This window comes from Eulemur rufifrons, chromosome 10, assembly GCF_041146395.1.
Source record: "Eulemur rufifrons isolate Redbay chromosome 10, OSU_ERuf_1, whole genome shotgun sequence".
Lineage (NCBI taxonomy): Eukaryota > Metazoa > Chordata > Mammalia > Primates > Lemuridae > Eulemur > Eulemur rufifrons.
Genome location: NC_090992.1, coordinates 31,974,008 through 31,992,540, shown reverse-complemented (window position 1 = coordinate 31,992,540; position 18,533 = coordinate 31,974,008). Strand labels below are relative to the sequence as shown.

The 18,533-nt window shown below is 52.1% G+C and overlaps 1 protein-coding gene across 1 annotated transcript in view; it reads left to right on the top strand.

Annotated features, from left to right (window-relative positions):
- AFAP1L1 (actin filament associated protein 1 like 1) overlaps positions 1-18,533 on the top strand; it is a 58,263-nt gene that overhangs the window by 22,313 nt on the left and 17,417 nt on the right. The window contains exons 2-9 of the mRNA XM_069484384.1: positions 3,399-3,527; positions 4,485-4,568; positions 5,301-5,398; positions 6,520-6,628; positions 10,731-10,829; positions 11,459-11,670; positions 13,774-13,953; positions 15,900-15,992. Of these exons, the coding sequence (XP_069340485.1) occupies positions 3,399-3,527; positions 4,485-4,568; positions 5,301-5,398; positions 6,520-6,628; positions 10,731-10,829; positions 11,459-11,670; positions 13,774-13,953; positions 15,900-15,992 (1,004 nt within the window). The remainder of the gene's footprint in view (positions 1-3,398; positions 3,528-4,484; positions 4,569-5,300; positions 5,399-6,519; positions 6,629-10,730; positions 10,830-11,458; positions 11,671-13,773; positions 13,954-15,899; positions 15,993-18,533) is intronic.

Genomic DNA, 18,533 nt, shown 5'->3' with positions numbered 1-18,533 from the left:
CCCGCTGCTCACCTCCTACTCAGCTCCGGTCTGTGGCTGGGATTGGGGACCACAGTACTAAAGCTCAGGTTTTTTTTGAACACACCGGTAAGAAAAAAAAAAAAAATTAAGCTCAGGTTTTTAAATGCAGAGCATTCACTCAGAACCTAGTTGTTCTTACTTTAGAAACAACTGTAACAAACCTTAACTTAGAAGCAGTATAGCATTTAGAAGCCAGAATGCTACCACACATAGGCGCTTACTGATAGCAACAAGAAATTATTGGAACCTCACAGCAAAAAGAAAGAGAACAGAGGAAAGAAAGAAACGAAGGGAGGGGAAAGAAGGGAGGGAGGGAAGAAAAAAGAAAGGAAAGAGGGGACAGAGGACAGGAAAGGGAGGGAAGAGAAACAGATTTAAAAAACCCAAAAAGCTTAGCAATCTGGACTCATTCATTGCAGGGCAGCAGATCTCAAGGTGTCCCTGGGGATGGAGGGGCGACTGGGGGGGTCCCGAAGATGCTTTCAGGGTTATAAGGTCAAAACTACTTTTATACAGTACTAATACATTATACCTTTTTTGCTCCCCTCTCCACGCGTGTACAGTGGGGTTTTCCAGGCACACCCTGTGATGCAGTGGGAGCTCTGAAGGCTAGGGGGATGCGTATCTGTGTGTTCTTGTGTTGTAAGGATTTCTCAGTTTTAGTTGTTAATACAGCAAGTATTGATCGATACGACCCACATAAGACAAAAGTTCTTTGGGGTCCTCAATAATTTTTAAAAGTAGAGACCAAAACCTTTCAGAACGACTGGGGTAGGGATCAACAGCCCCGTGCACCCCAGAGCCCTGACATCCCCGTTTCAGGTATGAATGATCAGGGCCGCAGTCCCAAGGGAGCTCGCACGCTGCCCGGCAGGGCCTGCCTTGTTGCGTTTGCCACGGCCTCCCTCATGAGTAATTGCCCGTGAGCGTGTCCCCCTGGGAGAGAGAGAACGCCCGCTGGGACCGTCTCATCCATTTCTTCTAATTCCCCCAAGTGGCCAGCCTGGCACATAGTTAGTGCTCGGGAAATGTTTTGGAATGAGTTAACTGATGTTTGGTGTGTGAATGGAGGATGCCAGAGAGGTTGGTGATTCTATTTGAAAAGATTTCCTTGGAAACAGCTGAAGTTTAGCTAAAATGATTTTAAATGATTTACTGCTTTCATGAGAGAAACCTGCCCATCCAGCACCCTCGCTTATGAGGCACGGCGGGGGCTCAGGCCGGGGGCAACAGGGTCTCCAGGCACCTTTCACCTGGGCTGTCGAGGTGAGCAGCGCCCCCTGGAGTTGTGCGACTCAGCAGCTCTGGGCATCACACAGACTTGGCATCCGCCTGGCTCCACCTCTTTCGTGCTGTGCAGCCATCTGGTAGCTTCCCTCAGCCTCGGTGCCGTCTTCTGGAACATGGGCGTCTCAGCAGGGCTGCTCACAGGTGTGTGGGGGGATTAGATGGGCAACTGCGCGGAGAGCCCCTCCTTTGGTGCCCGGCACAGAGAGTGCTCGAGATGGTGGCTGTCCTTATCAGCCTTCCGCTCGCTCGTTCTCAATGAGTTTGGGGCGACAAAGGAACGCCCCAGAGAGACCGCATCATCACGTCTTCCCAAGGGCCACCGTCCACATGTAAGATTTCTATTTAAAAGAAAGTCCTAGTGTGGTCAGCTGCCCCAGACTAGATGAGAAGGAAGCAGAGATTCTCAGCCCCGAGCCCCGAGCCTCGCAGCCTGCTGAGGGAGGCAGACACGCAGACGCCCGCACAGAGCCGTGGGGTGGATTCTACAGTGACAGCAAGAACGGCTGGCTTGCGGTGAGCACGTTCTCTGTGCCCGGCGAGGCACTTTACATGCGTGGCATAATTAATCCTCACGGCAGCCCCACGAGGCAGGTGCTACTATCCCTCCTTTACACAGGAGGAAGCTGAGTCACTGACAGGTAAAGGAGCTTGCGGGAGGTCCCTCGGCAAATGTATGACGGAGCCTGAATCTGAACGCAGATGCTCCGGCTCCGTGGCAGGTTCCCTTGCCACAGCCCGACGCTGTGGCCCCTCTGACACAGTCAGATCCTGCAGCTACAGGCCAGAGGCTCCCCATTTCCTCAGGGGGGCCCAGGGTGGGGAGAAGCACATGGAGTTAGGGGTCATGGCCAGAGCTAAAGTCCTGGCTCTTCTGCTTGCCTCTGTGTAACGTCAGGTAAGTTACCCACCTTCTCTGAGCCTTAGTTTCTTCATCTAAAACATAGGGGTGATCATTGGACCTGCCTCAAAACTCACTGGTTGGATCAAGTAAAATACCTCGTGACAACATAGTTCTGTGCTGAACAGGGTGAAGGAAGCAGATTCAGTCTGGGCTCTGCCAGCCGAGCCACCCTGAAGTTATTTAAGCTCCCTGAGCCTTACTTTCATCCTCCATAAAATGGAGATAATAAAATGCTTGATGTGAGATTTAAATGAGACAATAAAATGTAAAAGGGCTTAGCACAGCCTATAATAGTAGTTCGACACAGGTTAGCTTTTATTGTCGTGCACAAGTGCCGGTGGGTTGCGGAGCAGGATGATGCTACTACGTGGTGAGGCTGGTCTTCCATCCTGAGGCAGACCGAGTCCCCAGTCACTTCACAGGGCAGGGAGACATCGATGACATCATGGTCTTGGCATGCTCTTGTCCTTGAAGGACTCTGTGCTCTAGGATCTTGCAGCTCAGTGTGGTCCCAGACCAGCCTCTGGGAGCTTGTCAGAAATGCAGGCTCGCAGGTCCCACCCCGCACCTTGTGAATCAGAATTTGCATTTTGACAAGATCCCCAGGTAATTCCCGTATACACTCAGGTTTGAGAAGCGCCGGTATAACACAGAGAGAGAGAATGGCAGTGACAGCCTTAGGCGTGGGGTGGGAAGGGTTAATGCTTAGTTTGGCTCTGGCCAAGGCACCGGAAACAGAAGGTTCCAGAGATTGAAGCACATGAACTGATGGGACAGGAAGGCTCCCTTTCCTGCCTGTGTCCTGGTGGCCAGGGGCTTTGGCCTGAGACTGCGCTGAGCCTCGAGCTGCAGCGAGGAAAGACCTCAAAGCAGAGGGAGGCCTGGGACAAAGGGAGGCCTAAGAACCCCTGCTCAGGGCTGCCTGTGCTCAGAGCTACCAGCGTGAGCCCAAGGAGGTCCAGTTCTCCGGCTGAGGCCACCTGGGTCTGAGGCAGAGTGGGGAGACCCAGAGGAGCCCCACAGAGTCCACTGAGCAGGGCCCTCCCAAGGGAGCTGGGTGGCCGGCGCTGGGCCAGCTGAGAGCCCGTGTCTGCCCTCTGGCCCCTGCTGCCCTCTCCCCTGGGTGGGGGAGGCCAGGCTCCCGGACGCAGAGCTGTGACTGTGCTCTGTCCTCCTCCCTCCCCAGTGCTGGAGCAGCTGCTCCCAGAGCTCACTGGGCTGCTCAGCCTTCTGGACCACGAGTACCTCAGTGACACCACGCTGGAGAAGAAGATGGCTGTGGCCTCCATCCTGCAGAGCCTGCAGCCCCTCCCAGGTCAGCCGCCAGCAGCCTGCCCGCAGGAGCTCCACTTGCACGGGACGGCCAAGCCTCCCTTCACCTCCCCAGGAACATTCAGGAATCCAGAGTCCACTCGGGCCCCACTTCTCCACGGCCCTGGCTGTGTGCTTCATGTCCCTCCGTCCGCAGCCCTCCACACGCTCGCACACACACCACGCAGGATGTACAGCACACACCACACTCGCACACACAACCTGCTCACGCACACCCACCACACCTGGCACGTGACACACAGCACATCACACACACTGACATGCGCCTCCCACGCACATAGCACACAGCACACATAAACACTCACACGCACTCCGACATACGCCAGGCAGACATGCATCGCACACACCGCCTCTGGTGCGCACTCACACACACGTTCGTCTTTGAGCCTTGCCCTCCCCACCCGCATCCCCTTCAGGCCCCTCTCCCAGCCCCCACCCCGCCGTCACTGTCACTGTGTGCGGGGCAGCAGGCCCTCCTCCCCTGCCCAGCCCGGGGTCTGCAGCCCGAGGCTGTGGACGGGATGGTGAGTGCTGGGTAAACTTTACTGAGCTGTGCCCTCTCCAGCAGCGCTCAGGGAAGTCCCCACAGGGAACTCTCTGAGCCTCACTTCCCAGTGAGAGAACAGAGCTGGTGTCACCTGCTGCCCTCACAGGGGACAGCAGTGTTCCAGCTGTGCTCGTTGGAGTCCCTGTTGCTTGGAAGCCCTAGCATCTGTTTTCTATTCTGGGCTTCTGGGCACCCTTTTGCTTGGAGAAGGGCATCCTCGGTAGCAATGTAGAAACAAAAACGAAGTTTGAAAACCAGTGAAACAATTTAGGATGTGCACATGCTTCTCAGACCACGTGCTGTGTCCTGTGTGGGCTGGAAGTCCGAGTGGGATGCGGGGAGACCTGGTCCCTCCCCTCCTCACTGCTGCTGTGTCCTCCTCCTCCCCCACAGCAAAGGAGGTCTCCTACCTGTATGTGAACACAGCGGACCTCCACTCTGGGCCCAGCTTCGTGGAGTCCCTCTTTGAAGAATTTGGTAAGCGATCCTCCCCCGACCTCAGCTACAAAGCCATCTCTCTCTCTGTGTTTGTGGAAGTGTCCCCAGCCTGGGCTAGGCCTGGCTCTAACATCACGTCACTGAGTCACATTGGGCATGTCCTTTGGCCTCTCTGGCCCTGCCAGCTCTGAAATTCTAATCAAAAACTGCGTAGTTACAGGAAAGCATCCCAGAGAGCTGGGGAATGGCAGGGTTGAACATGCAGGCCAAAGGAGGCAAGGCGTATAGAGTGTTGTCGCACCTGCCATGCCCAGGTGAGTGGCCACCTGGGACACTGGGCTGAGCAGTGTAGCAGCTCAGCAGAAAACGAGAGCTGCCTTGAGCACCAGGGGCTGCCGTGGGCACAGGAGCGGCTGAGCAGATGCATGCAGGGTGGCTGTCATCCTCGCCCTGTGCTGAGGAAGACAGTCCTGTTCAACACAGGGAGAAAGCTGGGGCCTAGGGGAGGGAGTCTCAGGATCACTGTGCCTTTACAACATAGCTCTCAAAGATTTCCAAAGCACCGTAACAAATATATCTTATTTGATCCTCTCAGTAACCCTGCAAGACAGAGTCGGCAGGGATGACTGTGGCCTGTTTACAGATGAGAAGTTCCAGGGGGATAAGCCCCCTAACGGAGGAGGCGGTAGAGCCAGGCCTCACATGCAGCCGTCTTCCCCCTTGCTGTGCTCATCGTTGGCTATCTCTGCCCCATGGTCTGACTCTCTGCAGACTGTGACCTGAGTGACCTTCGGGACATGCCGGAGGACGATGGGGAGCCCCGCAAAGGAGCCAGCCCTGAGCCAGCCAAGAGCCCATCTCCGAGAAGTGTGAGTCGTGGCCTGGGTCCTCCCACCCTCAGGCCCTCTGTTCCTTTAGGGGACAAGAGACGCTCTCTCCTTGACACTGGGGTTCCTCGTGGCTGTGCAGGACCCTGTTTTCTCTCTTGGGTGGGGGTTAAGGGCAGAAACAGCACCGTGTGGACATTTCAATGGCCTATGATGTGCTCACTGTGTTTGTGCTGAGCAGGGAGAATGTGGGGACCTGATCTGTCCCCTCTGGCCCAAAGGATATCATCAGCCCAACCTCTGATTGCATAATACAGGCCGGGTGATGGGAAAAGCTCTGGACCTAGAATCGGGTGGCCTATGCCCTCCATACAACCGTGCTGTGTGGCCTTGGGCAAATCACTTCCCTTCTCTGAGCCTGAGTTTTTCACCTACAAAATGAAAGATTGGACCAGATCTAGGGTGTTCGACCTTGGGGCCATGGGTTTAGAGAAAGGGGCCCATAATCACAAGAAGCTTTGTCTGTCATCTGCATGATTCATTATCATCACCACCATCAACAGTAACAACTATGTCCTTTACACGCTGATAGCATGAAATGAAGTTGGCACAATTATTGTCCCCATTTTACAGATACGGAAGCTGAGGCTTAGAGAGAGTAAGTGAGATGCTCAATGTCCTACAACTAGTAAGTGACAGAACTTAGCTATGAAGCTGGGGTTCCCCTGGCCCAGCGCCTAAGCTCTTAGCTTCGGACGATACTGTTTCACTACATAATCGGTCTTACCCTTAACTTGTCGGACTGCGCCTCATCTGTATGTAGTGTGGTTGCAGAGTATTGCAGAAGCCCCTGTAGTTTTTGATAATTCTGCACGTGTTCAATCAAAGTATCGAACCGTTTGGCCGTCCACAAAACTTTTAGACATTGCAGAGGAACCCTGATGCTTGCAAAATTGGGTAAGAAGCACAGCACAAATAAATATGCTCCCAAGTTTTGCCAGCTTTGTGGCTGTTAAAAGTTACAGCTTCACATTCAGACTGCCTCCGGCCTTCTGGGAGCTCTTGCCTCCTCTCCCCCAGCCCCCTCCCTCCCGCTCACTGCTCCCCTCTGTCTGCCTCCCTCGCAGTCCCGGGCTCCCATGCCTCCTTTGTCCCCCTCACAGGCAGCTGACCTGCCTCCGCCACTCCCCAACAAGCCTCCGCCAGAGGACTACTATGAGGAGGCTCTTCCTCTGGGACCAGGCAAGTCCCCTGAGTACATCAGCTCCCACAGTAAGTTCTGGTCCCCGTGGAGGGCGGGGACTTCTTCTTCTCCCTGAGAAGCCAATTCGAAGCTCCTCTGTGTCCTGGGAGAGCTGGAGCTCCAAGCTGGGCACCCCCCAGCCATGTCACCCCTTGCTAAGAAGGAGCTGCCCTGGGCACCTGGCCTCTTCGGTGACAGCCTGGGTGGACCAATGGGTGTGGCCGTTATAGTCTCAGTTCTATGTAGCCTTGAATGACCCCCTTCCCCTCTCTGGATCCATTTAAGCGTCCATTTCTGCACCCTTAAGACAAGAAAGAGAAGCTAGATACACCCGTATACATGTGCTAGGATGCAGGCGCACAGATGACCGGCGCTACACCGCTCCCAGCACTGCTCCTAAGCCACGTCTCCTCCCTAGCAGGTGGTGACATAGTGTGTTTGCGCAGGATCACATCTTACAGGCGGATTTGGTTATCCAGTCAACACACAGGATAAAAAAGCACATGGTCTAAACCAGAGGCCTCCAGAGTAGAGTGTGGGCACCCCCGGGGTTCAAAAGATGTAGGCAGAAATATTAGAAGCTTGCTTTATACTTAGTTCAACACATCTTTTTAAAATTTCTATGTGAATGTTTTGTAGCATTTATAATCTGATAATAGCATATTTGCAAATAGTTTATATATATAATTTATGCCCAAATAAATATATGTATATATTTTTACTAACAGGTGGGCATAATAAAATAATTTAGTGGGCACTGGTACAAATTACCATTGAAAATCTCTTAAATAGGCCATAAAGGAGAGTCCTTGATCGTTTAATCAGCTTCCTCTAGGGTTGCAACGCATGGATGTTCCTTTGACGATCAGATGAAGTCACCTGCTTGGAAACAGGGACTTAGCATTACGTACAAGAAACAATGTTACAGTTTTTGGATGATCCAGCATCACTGGTTGAATTTGTATAAGATAATGCTTGTGTGATGCTACCCTGTCGTTCAGTGCACAGTGGAATATTCTCCGACCAGCAAAAAATTTAAAAAATAGGGGGCAGGAGAAAGAAAATAAATAAATAAGTAAAATTTAAAAGTAGATCTGTCAGTGCTTGCTGATCAGAAATGAATCCAAGATACAGTAGTCATTTTTAAAAATGAAACACAGAATACTGTATATAACATGATTCCATTTTGTTTTTTTATAAACAAGGGAAACATACACACACTCACACACATATGCATTCGGTTTAACAATTTTTCTAGGATGTATAAGAAACTGTTGGCCGGGCGCGGTGGCTCACGCCTGTAATCCTAGCACTCTGGGAGGCCGAGGCGGGTGGATTGCTCAAGGTCAGGAGTTCGAGACCAGCCTGAGCGAGACCCCGTCTCTACTAAAAAAAATAGAAAGACATTATATGGACAACTAAAAATCTATATAGAAAAAATTAGCCGGGCATGGTGGCGCATGCCTGTAGTCCCAGCTACTCGGGAGGCTGAGGCAGTAGGATCGCTTAAGCCGAGGAGTCTGAGGTTGCTGTGAGCTAAGCTGACGCCACGGCACTCACTCCAGCCTGGGCAACAAAGTGAGACTCTGTCTCAAAAAAAAAAAAAAAAGAAACTGTTAACAGGATTTTCCTGTGGGAAATGAGTAGAAATACGGGTGAAGGGGACATATTTTTTCCTTCATACTCTTTAGTACTACCACTGCTTGTGCTTTTTGTTATGGGTGCATATTTTTTTATTGTGGTAAAATACACATAAGATTGACCATTTCCACCATTTCAAAGTATCCAACCAGTGGCATTTAGTACATTCGCAGTATCCGACTACCATCACTACTGCCTAGTTCCTACACGTTTTCATCACCCGAAAAGGAAACCCCATACCTATTAAACAGTCACTCCCCGTTTCTCACCACCCCTGCACCCCCAGCCCCTGCCAGCCACCAATCTGCTTTGTGTCAATACGGATTTGCCAATTCTGGATATTTCGTATAAATGGAATCATTCAATATGTGGCCTTTTGTGACTGGCTTCTTTCACTTAGCGTAATGTTTTTAAGCTTTATCCGTGTTATAGCATGTATCAGAACTTCTTTCCTTTTTATGGCTGCGTAATATTCCATTGTTTGGATATACCGCCTCATGTCTACGCGTTCATCAGCCGATGGACGCTGGGCTTGTTTCCACCGTCTGGCTAAGGTGGGGCGGGACCTCTGCAGCATCGACAGTCTCGGGCTCTGTGTCGTTGCAAGCGTGTGTGGGTGTGGAGCAGGCAGCTTTATTTTATCCACCCAAGGACAGGGAGTGAAGTACTGCGGGCTTCAAATCGCAGGTCGAGCCTGTTGGCTAGATGCGGCTCTTCTGCCTCCCAGAGAGCTCACTTCCCTCTCAGACAGGGCAGAGAAGCAGCCGGAGTCCTGGGGCAGGAGGGAAGGGAGGGTCTCAGGAAGGGCCGTGGACCGTATCCAGGGAGAGCGCCAAGTCCAACAGGGAGTATCCTTCCTCTTGCACACAGCGTCTAGCCCTGCCAGGTGTCTGACGCTTCGCCCTGTGTCCCCCACCCCTCACCCCCATACCTCTGGCCCTGACACCCCCGGGCCCACCTTACAGGGGATGTCCAGCATCTGAGGCATCAGGGCGCTTGCTGGAAAGGAGGGCTCTGAGCCTCGTTGGGAGCGAGGACCGGGTGTCCCAGTCACCGGGAATTTCGGTGCTGCCGTCCTCAGGAAACAGATGGACAGGAGGGCCTGGGAGCCCAGGGCAGCACTCTGAAGAGCAGTGCAGTGTGAGAGTGAGCTGGACTGGGGGAAGGAAGGCTTCCTGGAGGAGGGGACGTGCATCCATGCCCTGAGCTGAAGCCCTCCGTTCTGATCCGGGCCCTGTCTCCAGCAAACCACACCGGGCTTGTTGCCCCATCTGTAGAATGGGGCTGACTCCTACCTCCCTGCCTCGTGGGAATCAAAGGAGATGTCATAATAAGAACTGGCCTTTGTCTAGCACATTGTTTGTGCCAAGCACTGAGCTGAGAGTTGAAATGCATTGTGTCACTTAGCCAAGGTGGGAATTGTCCCTGTCACTTCACAGGTCAGAATCTGAAATTCAGAGACTCTTCTCTGCATGGTCACTCAGTAAATGGTAAAGATAGGACTTGAACTCAACTCTGATTGACCCCAAATCACATGCCCTTAACTCCAGGGACTGTCTGCATCAAAATAACCTTCTTTATTTTTAAAAATAAATTTGTTGACTAAATTTGTTCTAATTCATTGGAGTTCACTATATTTTCTATTTTTATGCCTGTTTAGAATTTTCCTATTAAATAGCTGTGGTTTTTTGAATGCAGACTCCTCATCCCAGCCCACTCCAGTGAATCAGAATCTCCGGGGTACAGCCAGGGGTCTGCCTTTTAAAACAACTGTGGGTGATTCTGATGCAGAATACAGTTTGAGATACCCCCCAACCGCCAGCCTATGCTGTCCTGCCCCAGCCCCGAACAGGAATGTGCTGGGAGAACTCTGCATGGGTAGCTGTCATTGTCACTGTTATGTGCACTATTACTGCCTCCTCCAGTCCAGCTCTTGCTTTGTAGTCCCAGATGTTTAGAAGGAGAGTCGTCTGACCAGGAGAAGGAGTGGATGCATTAGGAAGTGAGAGGAAGGGCTGGGGTGGAAGGAGATGAGGCGAAGGCAGAGCAGGCAGGGAGGTCTGAGCCCAGGCAGCTGCGCCACTCCCTGCATGCAGGAATCCGAGCTGTGACCAACACACACACACACACACACACACACACACACTTTGGGCTGACCACTGGCTGCCCAAGAAACTCAGAGGAATGATCTTTGAGCTGGGTGTTGATGGATGAACAGGAGTTTTCTGATAGAAGATAAGAGGGCAGAAGGAATAGCATGAATGCAAGCCTGGAGGTATGGGAGGGCCCAGCAGGGCAGCTGTTGGAGACAGGGGCACGGAGGGCTTGCAGGGAGGTAGAGCAGATGAGATGCAGTGGGGAGGCCTCACGCCCTGGCCAGGAGCTACCCAGAGCCCCCTCGCTCTTCCCTGAGGAGGGGCATCTCCAGCCCTGGCTTCTGCAGTCTGCCCGCATCTCTCCAAAGTGCAGCTCTTTCCAACAACCCCACAGATGGCTGCAGCCCAGCCCACTCGATTGTGGATGGCTACTATGAGGACGCAGACAGCAGCTACCCCGCGACCAGGATGAATGGCGAGCTGAAGAGCTCCTGTAAGTACCGGGCAGGCATCGGGCAAGTTGGGTCCTCATGAAGAACAGGCCTGGCCCTGGGGAGGCACGTGCCCACCAGCCCCTCACCCAGACCATGGTCCCCACAGAGGCCCCAAAGCCCTTGTTTTGGGTGACCCCAGCCTTCAGTGGGAGCCCCAGATCTAGCCCTTGCCTTGGCTCTTGGTGACTGATCTTAGGTGAGTCACTTCTCTTTGAGCCTCAGGTTTCCTTATCTATAAAATAGGGACCTGCCGGGTTGCTGTGAGGATCACCTGAGCCTATAGAAGTGAAGACAACAGTGTAATGACAATAATGGAAGTTTAGTGAGCACATATTGGGTGCTAGACACTTAGCTAAACACTCTCCGTGCACTGGTCTTCAAATAGCCAAATGAAGTAGGTGCTATTATTTATTACGACCACTTCACCGATGAGGACACTGAAGCTCCAAGAAATGAAATAACCAAGATCGCAAAGCAAGTGCTGTGTGTGTAAAACACAGTGCAAATGTGGGCCTTTGGTCATTACCAGTGTCATCCCGGTCCCAGGCCCCAGAGCAGGAATGCCTGCAGAGGGGTGAGAAGGTGCTTTCCTGGGGATGGCACGGTGACGGGCCCTTTCCCGTGGCAGACAATGACTCTGACGCCATGAGCAGCTCCTACGAGTCCTACGATGAGGAGGAGGAGGAAGGGAAGAGCCCTCGGCCCCGGCACCAGTGGCCCTCGGAGGAGGCCTCCATGCACCTGGTGAGGGAATGCAGGATATGTGCCTTCCTGCTGCGGAAGAAGCGCTTCGGGCAGTGGGCCAAGCAGCTGACCGTCATCAAGGAGGACCAGCTCCTGGTGAGTGGCGGGCAGCCAAGCCTCTTGGCCTCACATGGGCTTGCGTGCGCATGTGCCTGTGTGTGCCTGCGGATGTGTCTGCCTCGGGCACACCTAGCCTGGCTTCGTGCACAGAAGCTCAGAGCTTCCCAGATCAGGGCTCTGCTGACTCGAGGAGAATTTAAACACACACGCACGCTCACACAGTTTATTGAGCACATATTGGGTGCCAGACACTTAGCTAAACACTCTTCGTGTCTTGGTCTTCAAATAGCCAAATGAAGACCTGACAGCCATAAAGACCTAATAGAGGCTTTACCAAGTTTTTGCTTTGCCAAAGAAGAATTTTTTATCAATTTAAAACAATGTCTGTTGTTTTTTTATTATGCAAGGAGATGTGCTTATTTATAAAACTAGAGAAAAACAAAATGAAAAGTGATTTTAAAAAGAAGACTACCCATAATCCCATTGACCAAGGGATGACCATAGCTACATTTCAGTGAACACATTTTCACCCTCATTTTCATACATTTGTCTTTTATAAAACTGATCCTCTATGGCACTTGTTATTATATAACTTGCTTTTTTTAAAGAAGTTTTTTTTAATTCATCATCTTTCATCACTATCATTTCATAAAAGAAAATGTATCTTTAACTCCAAATTAGGAGGATGAACATAATTGCAGAAAATATAATAGCTCTTCCCCCACAAAAAATCTGTTGGCAAGCCTTTCCCAACACAGATGCATTTGAAACTGACCTTTTCTCACCCTGGGGCAGTGAAAAGCCCATCCCAGGCCAACACGAGTCCAGGGGAACCTCTTTCCACTCCTTATGCCTTCTGTACTTTTCTTGACATATTGCAGTGGCTAGCACCTCCAGCACAACATAAACGGAAGTGGTGAGAGCAGCCATCCTTGTCCCAGTCCAGATCTCAAAAGGAAAGTTCTTAAAATCCACCATTAAGGCTGATGTTCCCTGTGGGTTGTTTGTAGGTATTCCTTATTGTCACTTTAAGGAAGTCCCCTCTATTTCTTGGTTTACTAAGAGTTTATATCACAAGTGGGTGCTGAATGTTATCAAATACTTTTTCTGCCTCTATTGAGATATGTGATTTTTCTCCTTTTTTCTGCTACAATTATGAATTATATGGTTGATTTTTGAATGTTAAATTACCCTTGGCCCAGAGCGGTGGCTCACACCTGTAATCCTAGCACTCTGGGAGGCCGAGGCAGGTCGATCATTTGAGCTCAGGAGTTCGAGACCAGCCTGAGCAAAAGCAAGACCCCATCTCTACTAAAAATACAAAGAAATTATAGGGACAGCTAAAAATATATATAGAAAAATTAGCCGGGCATTGTGGCACATGCCTGTAGTCCCAGCTACTTGGGAGGCTGAGACAGGAGGATTGCTTGAGCCCAGGAGTTTGAGATTGCTGTGAGGTAGGCTGATGCCACGGCACTCTAGCCCAGGCAACAGAGTGACACTCTGTCTCAAAAATAAATAAATAAATAAATAAATACATAAAAATTACCCTTGTATTCCCAGAATAAACCCCACTTGGTCTTGATGTGGTTTGCTTAAAATACTTGCTAGATTTTAAGATTTTTGCAAATATATTATGAGAGGAATTAGCCTACAAGTTTCCTTTTTTGCAATGTCATTGTCAGGTTCTGGTATCAAGGTAATGCTGGCCTCATAATAAGAATCAGAGTGAGAATCATTATTGATAAACTATTGACTTCCCAAGGCCAACCCTCCATGTCAGCTAGAATTCTCTCTCCCACATTCCTGCCAGGTAGCCTTTTAACTGGCTTCCTCCCAAGCCAGCTCATTTCTTCTCTGGTTCTCTAGGTTACAATGGTCTTCCTAATATTGTACTGCAGTCTGCCTCTTCCCAAATAGGTAACTGTGCCTGAAGATTGCCCAAAGATGCCCCATCTCAGGTTTCTCTTCCAGGGTGAACCACCCAGGCCCTTCAGCTGTCCTCACCCAGTGCCAGGGCTGGGCTGGGTGCAGGAGGCCTCCATGGAGGTGGTCGTGCTTCCCCTGAGCCTTTGTGCTGGGTGTCTCCCTCCTCCACCCTCCACTCCAGAAACCCTGACCTCTTCTCTCGCTGTCCAGTGTTACAAAAGCTCCAAAGACCAGCAGCCACATCTGAGGTTGGCGCTAGACAACTGCAATGTCATCTATGTGCCCAAGGACAGCCGGCACAAGAGGCATGAGCTGCGCTTCTCCCAGGGGGCTACCGAGGTCTTGGTGCTGGCGCTGCAGAGCCAGGAGCAGGCTGAGGAGTGGCTGAAGGTGCGTGGGCCTCCCCCTTCCTGCCTCCCTTCCCTCCCTTCCCTCCGCTCTTCCTCAGTGGGGCTGGCTCCTGTCCCTGGAAGAACCAGACCTTGCTCAGTGCCTGAGCCCAAGTGCCCTACACATGGCTGGGGCCTACGTGTGAAAATGGGCTGAGACACCTCCAAGAGACAGGCCTCATGCTGAGGCCTCTGTTCCTCCCAGCTACTCGAAGCCCCTTGCTAACTTCCCTACCGTGGGCTTGCTCAGCCTGCACTCGTGTACCTCCTGGCACGGGAGCTTAATGTCTACAAAGGAGGCTGATTTTATCATTACACAAGCTAATTCTTAAAAAAAGAAGAAAAGAAAAGGAAAGGAAAAACCCTTCCTTGCCTGGAAACACCACCTGTGGCCCAGCTTCTGTGTCTGTACAGCTACACAGCATAATGACAGTTTCCATGTATTGAGCGCTTACTTTGGGTTGCACAATGTGCTAAGAGTTTTACATACATGACCTTATTTATTCTTCAAAATGGGACGATTATTGTTCCCATTTTATAGATGAGGAAACTGAGGCACGGTTTTGAGAACTTATGTAACTTGCAGAAGGTCATACAACCAAGTAGTCAGGGCCAGGATTTGAAGCTAAGAAGTAAATCTACTCCAAAGGCCATACACAGGATGGCATAGTAATGACAAGGGAGGACTTTGTGGCCCCCAGACTTAGGTGCATGTGTCAGGCCTAAGCAGCTGTGTGATCTTCTGCAAGTGACTCCACCTGTCTGTGCCTCAGTTTTCTCACCTGTAACATGATCCTTGTAACAACTGTAGAGAGCACTGGCGTAGAGCCCGCCAGGTAGTAGGTGTTTAGTAAGTGACAGTGACTACCGTGGTGATGACGGTGATTCCAGCCCCCAGTCCCTTGCAGTACACCCTCCATCCCTGCAGCCACCTCTGCTTCCGTTCTCTCTCCTCCTCCGGCTTCCTGCTGGGACAATGAAACAAACAGCTCCCTCCCCCCTTCCTTCCCGTGATAACCAGCTATCCCGCTGGAACGTGTGGTGTTTCCCATTACCGCCTTTGTCTCCAGGGGGAAGGAGGGGACAGAACCCGCCTGCTGGGGGAACCTCTACCCTCCAGGCCCTGATGGGTCAGAAGGAGGAGCTGGAAGTAAAGATGGGAGTTTAGAGACCCGCCTTGACACCCGATCCTGGGGGGCTGTTGGCCCAGAGGTGTGGAGCTGGCAGGCACACTGGTGGCATTTGGGTTTTGGCTCTGCTGCCACCTAACAGGTGGCTTCCCCTCCCTGAGCCTCGTCATTCTAATCTGTAACTTGGGGATCACAAGGCTGCCATGGACACAGAATGGGATAATCCTCATAAAGCCACCCAACAGGTGAGCGACAAACAGTACCTGCTCTTATTTCATGATCCGCATGCTTCCTGCGGTGTGGCCCTGGGTGAGCGAGTGAACGCTCGCCTGTGAGTCTCAGCTGCCACACACTGACGTGGAGCTGCTACCCCACTGCCCTGCAGGTTGCTGTAAGGGGCCTCGCTGTCACAGAAGCAGGTCCCTCACCCCTGTGAGGCGTTATGGTTCACACCACCCAAGGAGGTAAGCAGAGGACCAGTATTAGTCCCAGGCTGCAGATGTGGAAACTGAGGCCCAGAGCAAGGAGGTGGCTTTCCAAAGACCCAACAACTGATTAGCAAAGGAGCCAGCTCTAGAAGCGAAGCCTCTTGGTTCCCAGCCCTGCACGTTTGCAATCCAAGGGACAGATGCAGGAGAAAGTTTTTTCCAACCCTGACGTGCCCCACACATGTGCAGGTGGCTATGTCAGCCCCTCTCTTCCCCCCAGTGTCCCCGACCCCTCTGTTCAATGGCCTGACCATACAGACCCCATTCTTCCTCTGCTGCCACAGCCCGCCCCCCTGCCCATCCACTCACAACCTGCGTCCTCTCCACAGGTCATCCGAGAGGTGAGCAAGCCAGTCGGGGGAGCCGAGGGGGTGGAGGCTCCCAGATCCCCAATCCTCCTGTGCAAGCTGGACCTGGACAAGGTACATCTGTTTCCGCTGGGTCTCCTCTGGGTCAGGCAGTGGGCGCTTGACACAAGCTCGACCCCACGGGCATTCCCAGGCTGGGATGAAGCCAGGCACCTGCCAATAGTGCTGTATAAACTGTGGGTGCCCAGCACAGAGCTGGTACAACAGTAGGCGCTCAACAAATGTCTCCTGAATTTGAGTACATGGATAAATGAGTGCCCACGTCCGGGGTGCAGTACAAGCCAGAGGAGGAAGTGACTCTCCCTGCCGGGACAGGAGGAGGTCACACTTGAACTGTGCCATGAAACATAGGTCGAAATGTGTCCATTGGAAAAGGAGGGAAGCAGGCATCAGTCGGCTGGTCAGGCCGTGGGCAAATGCGTACTAGTGGTTACCCTTTGCCAGGTGCTGTGGGTAACAAAGAGCCTCAGACCAAATCCTTGGGGACACCGCAGTCTGGGGGGACGTTTATGACCCACATACCTGAGTCTTGCATGGTACAATAAAGGCAGCATTTATAGACTGTGACCGTGTGCCCGGCATTGTTCTAAATGCTTTACCTCGATTAACTGAGGTCATTTCTGCAGCAACTCTTTGAGCAGGCACATTTTCAGAGGAGAAAGCTGAGGCACAGAGAGATTGACCCAAAGTCACATAGCAGATGAGAAACACGGGCGGGGTGTGTGGACGCCTGCTCCACAAGCCCCTGGTGAGCGCCCGCTGCACGCCAGGCACGGGCTAGACACCGGAGTGCAGCTCATGCACAAACAGCTGCAGCCCCTGCCCGCACAGCACCTCCAGCCCGGTGGGGAAGCGGACGTGAGTCCAGTAATCACACGGACCTATAAATGCTGAGCTGCGTGAGTGCAAGGAGTTGTACCAGGTGGCCTGGGAGTGTGTGTCAGCGGCCTGCTCCTGTCTCAGAGTCCGGGAAGACTTCCCTGAGGAAGTGACATTTCGGATGAGGATGAAAACATTAGCAAGGAAGTGGGGGGCAAAGGCACTGCAAGCAGAGAGAACAGACACCGGAGCAGGAGGGAGCGCGGAGTTGACAGCGGCCAGCGTGGCTAAGCTCAGAGAGAACAGGGAGCGCGGCAGCCTGTTGGGTCCTGGAGCGCTAGCGAGGGAGACAGGGAGCTCATGCTGGCTGGAGGGCCAGACTTAGGGGACTTAGGGAACACGGGCACCCGTGTTGAGCCTTAAAGCATGGGCAAAATTTCACTGGGGCAGAAGTGGCCTGAGGGAAGGGGACTCAGAAGCAAAGGGATAGGCAGAGTCACTAGGAGTGGAGGGGGACACTCTCGTGCCAGGTGGATACTGGAGAAGTTCAACGCTATCATCCAGCATTTGCCGTGAGTGGGGCCAGAGGAAAGCAATGCTGACGGTGTCAGGGTGTGTGTGAGTGTGAGTGTGTACACACAGTTGTAGGTGCATGCCGTGGAGCAGTCTGAAGGACATGGCAAGCTTGTAGGGTCGAGCTTTCCTGTGGCTGAGTGTCCGGGGGGAGGGCAACTAAAATGTTCAGGGTGGTCTTTTTGGTGCGGAGTGGGGCTGGGGCTGCTTCTCCATGGGATCCTGTGACTGCAGTGTTGTCATCGTCGTTGAGTTTATTCCAAAGTGCTCACAGTATTTCTTTGTATTTGCTGTCTGTCTTGATGAAAACTTGCCACCCGTACACCGTTGCAGAGCAAATAGAACCGTAACTTCTGTTTCACACTTTACAGAGGCGATCATTTACACTTTTGACAGTTCTAGCCAATCTCTGACAGGTGCCATTTTTCCAGCCCTTTGGAAGTTGAGGGGCGCACACGGCCTCTCCTGTTCTCCCTGACGCTAGCACTGTGCTTGTGGAGAAGCGTCCCTGAGCCTGGCTTGGGGGGACCTTAGCAGGAAGGGTTTAGGGGCCTCAGAGCTCTGTAACTTCTCCTTCTTAAGTGGGTGGGTGCCATTTTAATCCTGTCCCAAGTCTAACTGGCACACTTAGCTTCCTGAAGCAAGGTGGCAGCACAAGACACAGGTGTTAGAAATGACACAGTCTGTTGGCCTCGTTGTTTCTCCTGGGCTGGCTGGCTGGTGCATCACGGCAGCCCCCTGGAGTGGGTGTCATTCAGGTGAGAAAACCAAGCTTTGGGAAGATGGAAGGATTTTCCCACATTGCCACAGCTAATAAGTGGTAGGAAAGTCATAATTTCTTCGAGGATTGGTCTGACTACTCCGCTCCACCTCCCATGGTACCTAGTAGGCACTTAACTGGCCTTGTAGGAATGAATGTTCCAGAGTTGGTGTAATGAATAAAACTAATTTGGGCTGGCAGTGCCACTGTTAACACTGGGTGTGCGTGTTTGTGTGTGTGAGGCTCACGCATGCGTCCTCACCATCGTCTCCTCCGAGCTAGGATCATAGGGGACCCCTGTTGGCCACCAGCTCCTGTTGTGACTGCTTTGAAAATGTCTGCCAGCGCATCCCTTTTTCTCCGTCCTCACTGTCATCTTGGTTCATGCCCTTACTGAGTCTCATTGTGACCAGGATGACACTCTGTTAGTGGCTCTTTTGCTT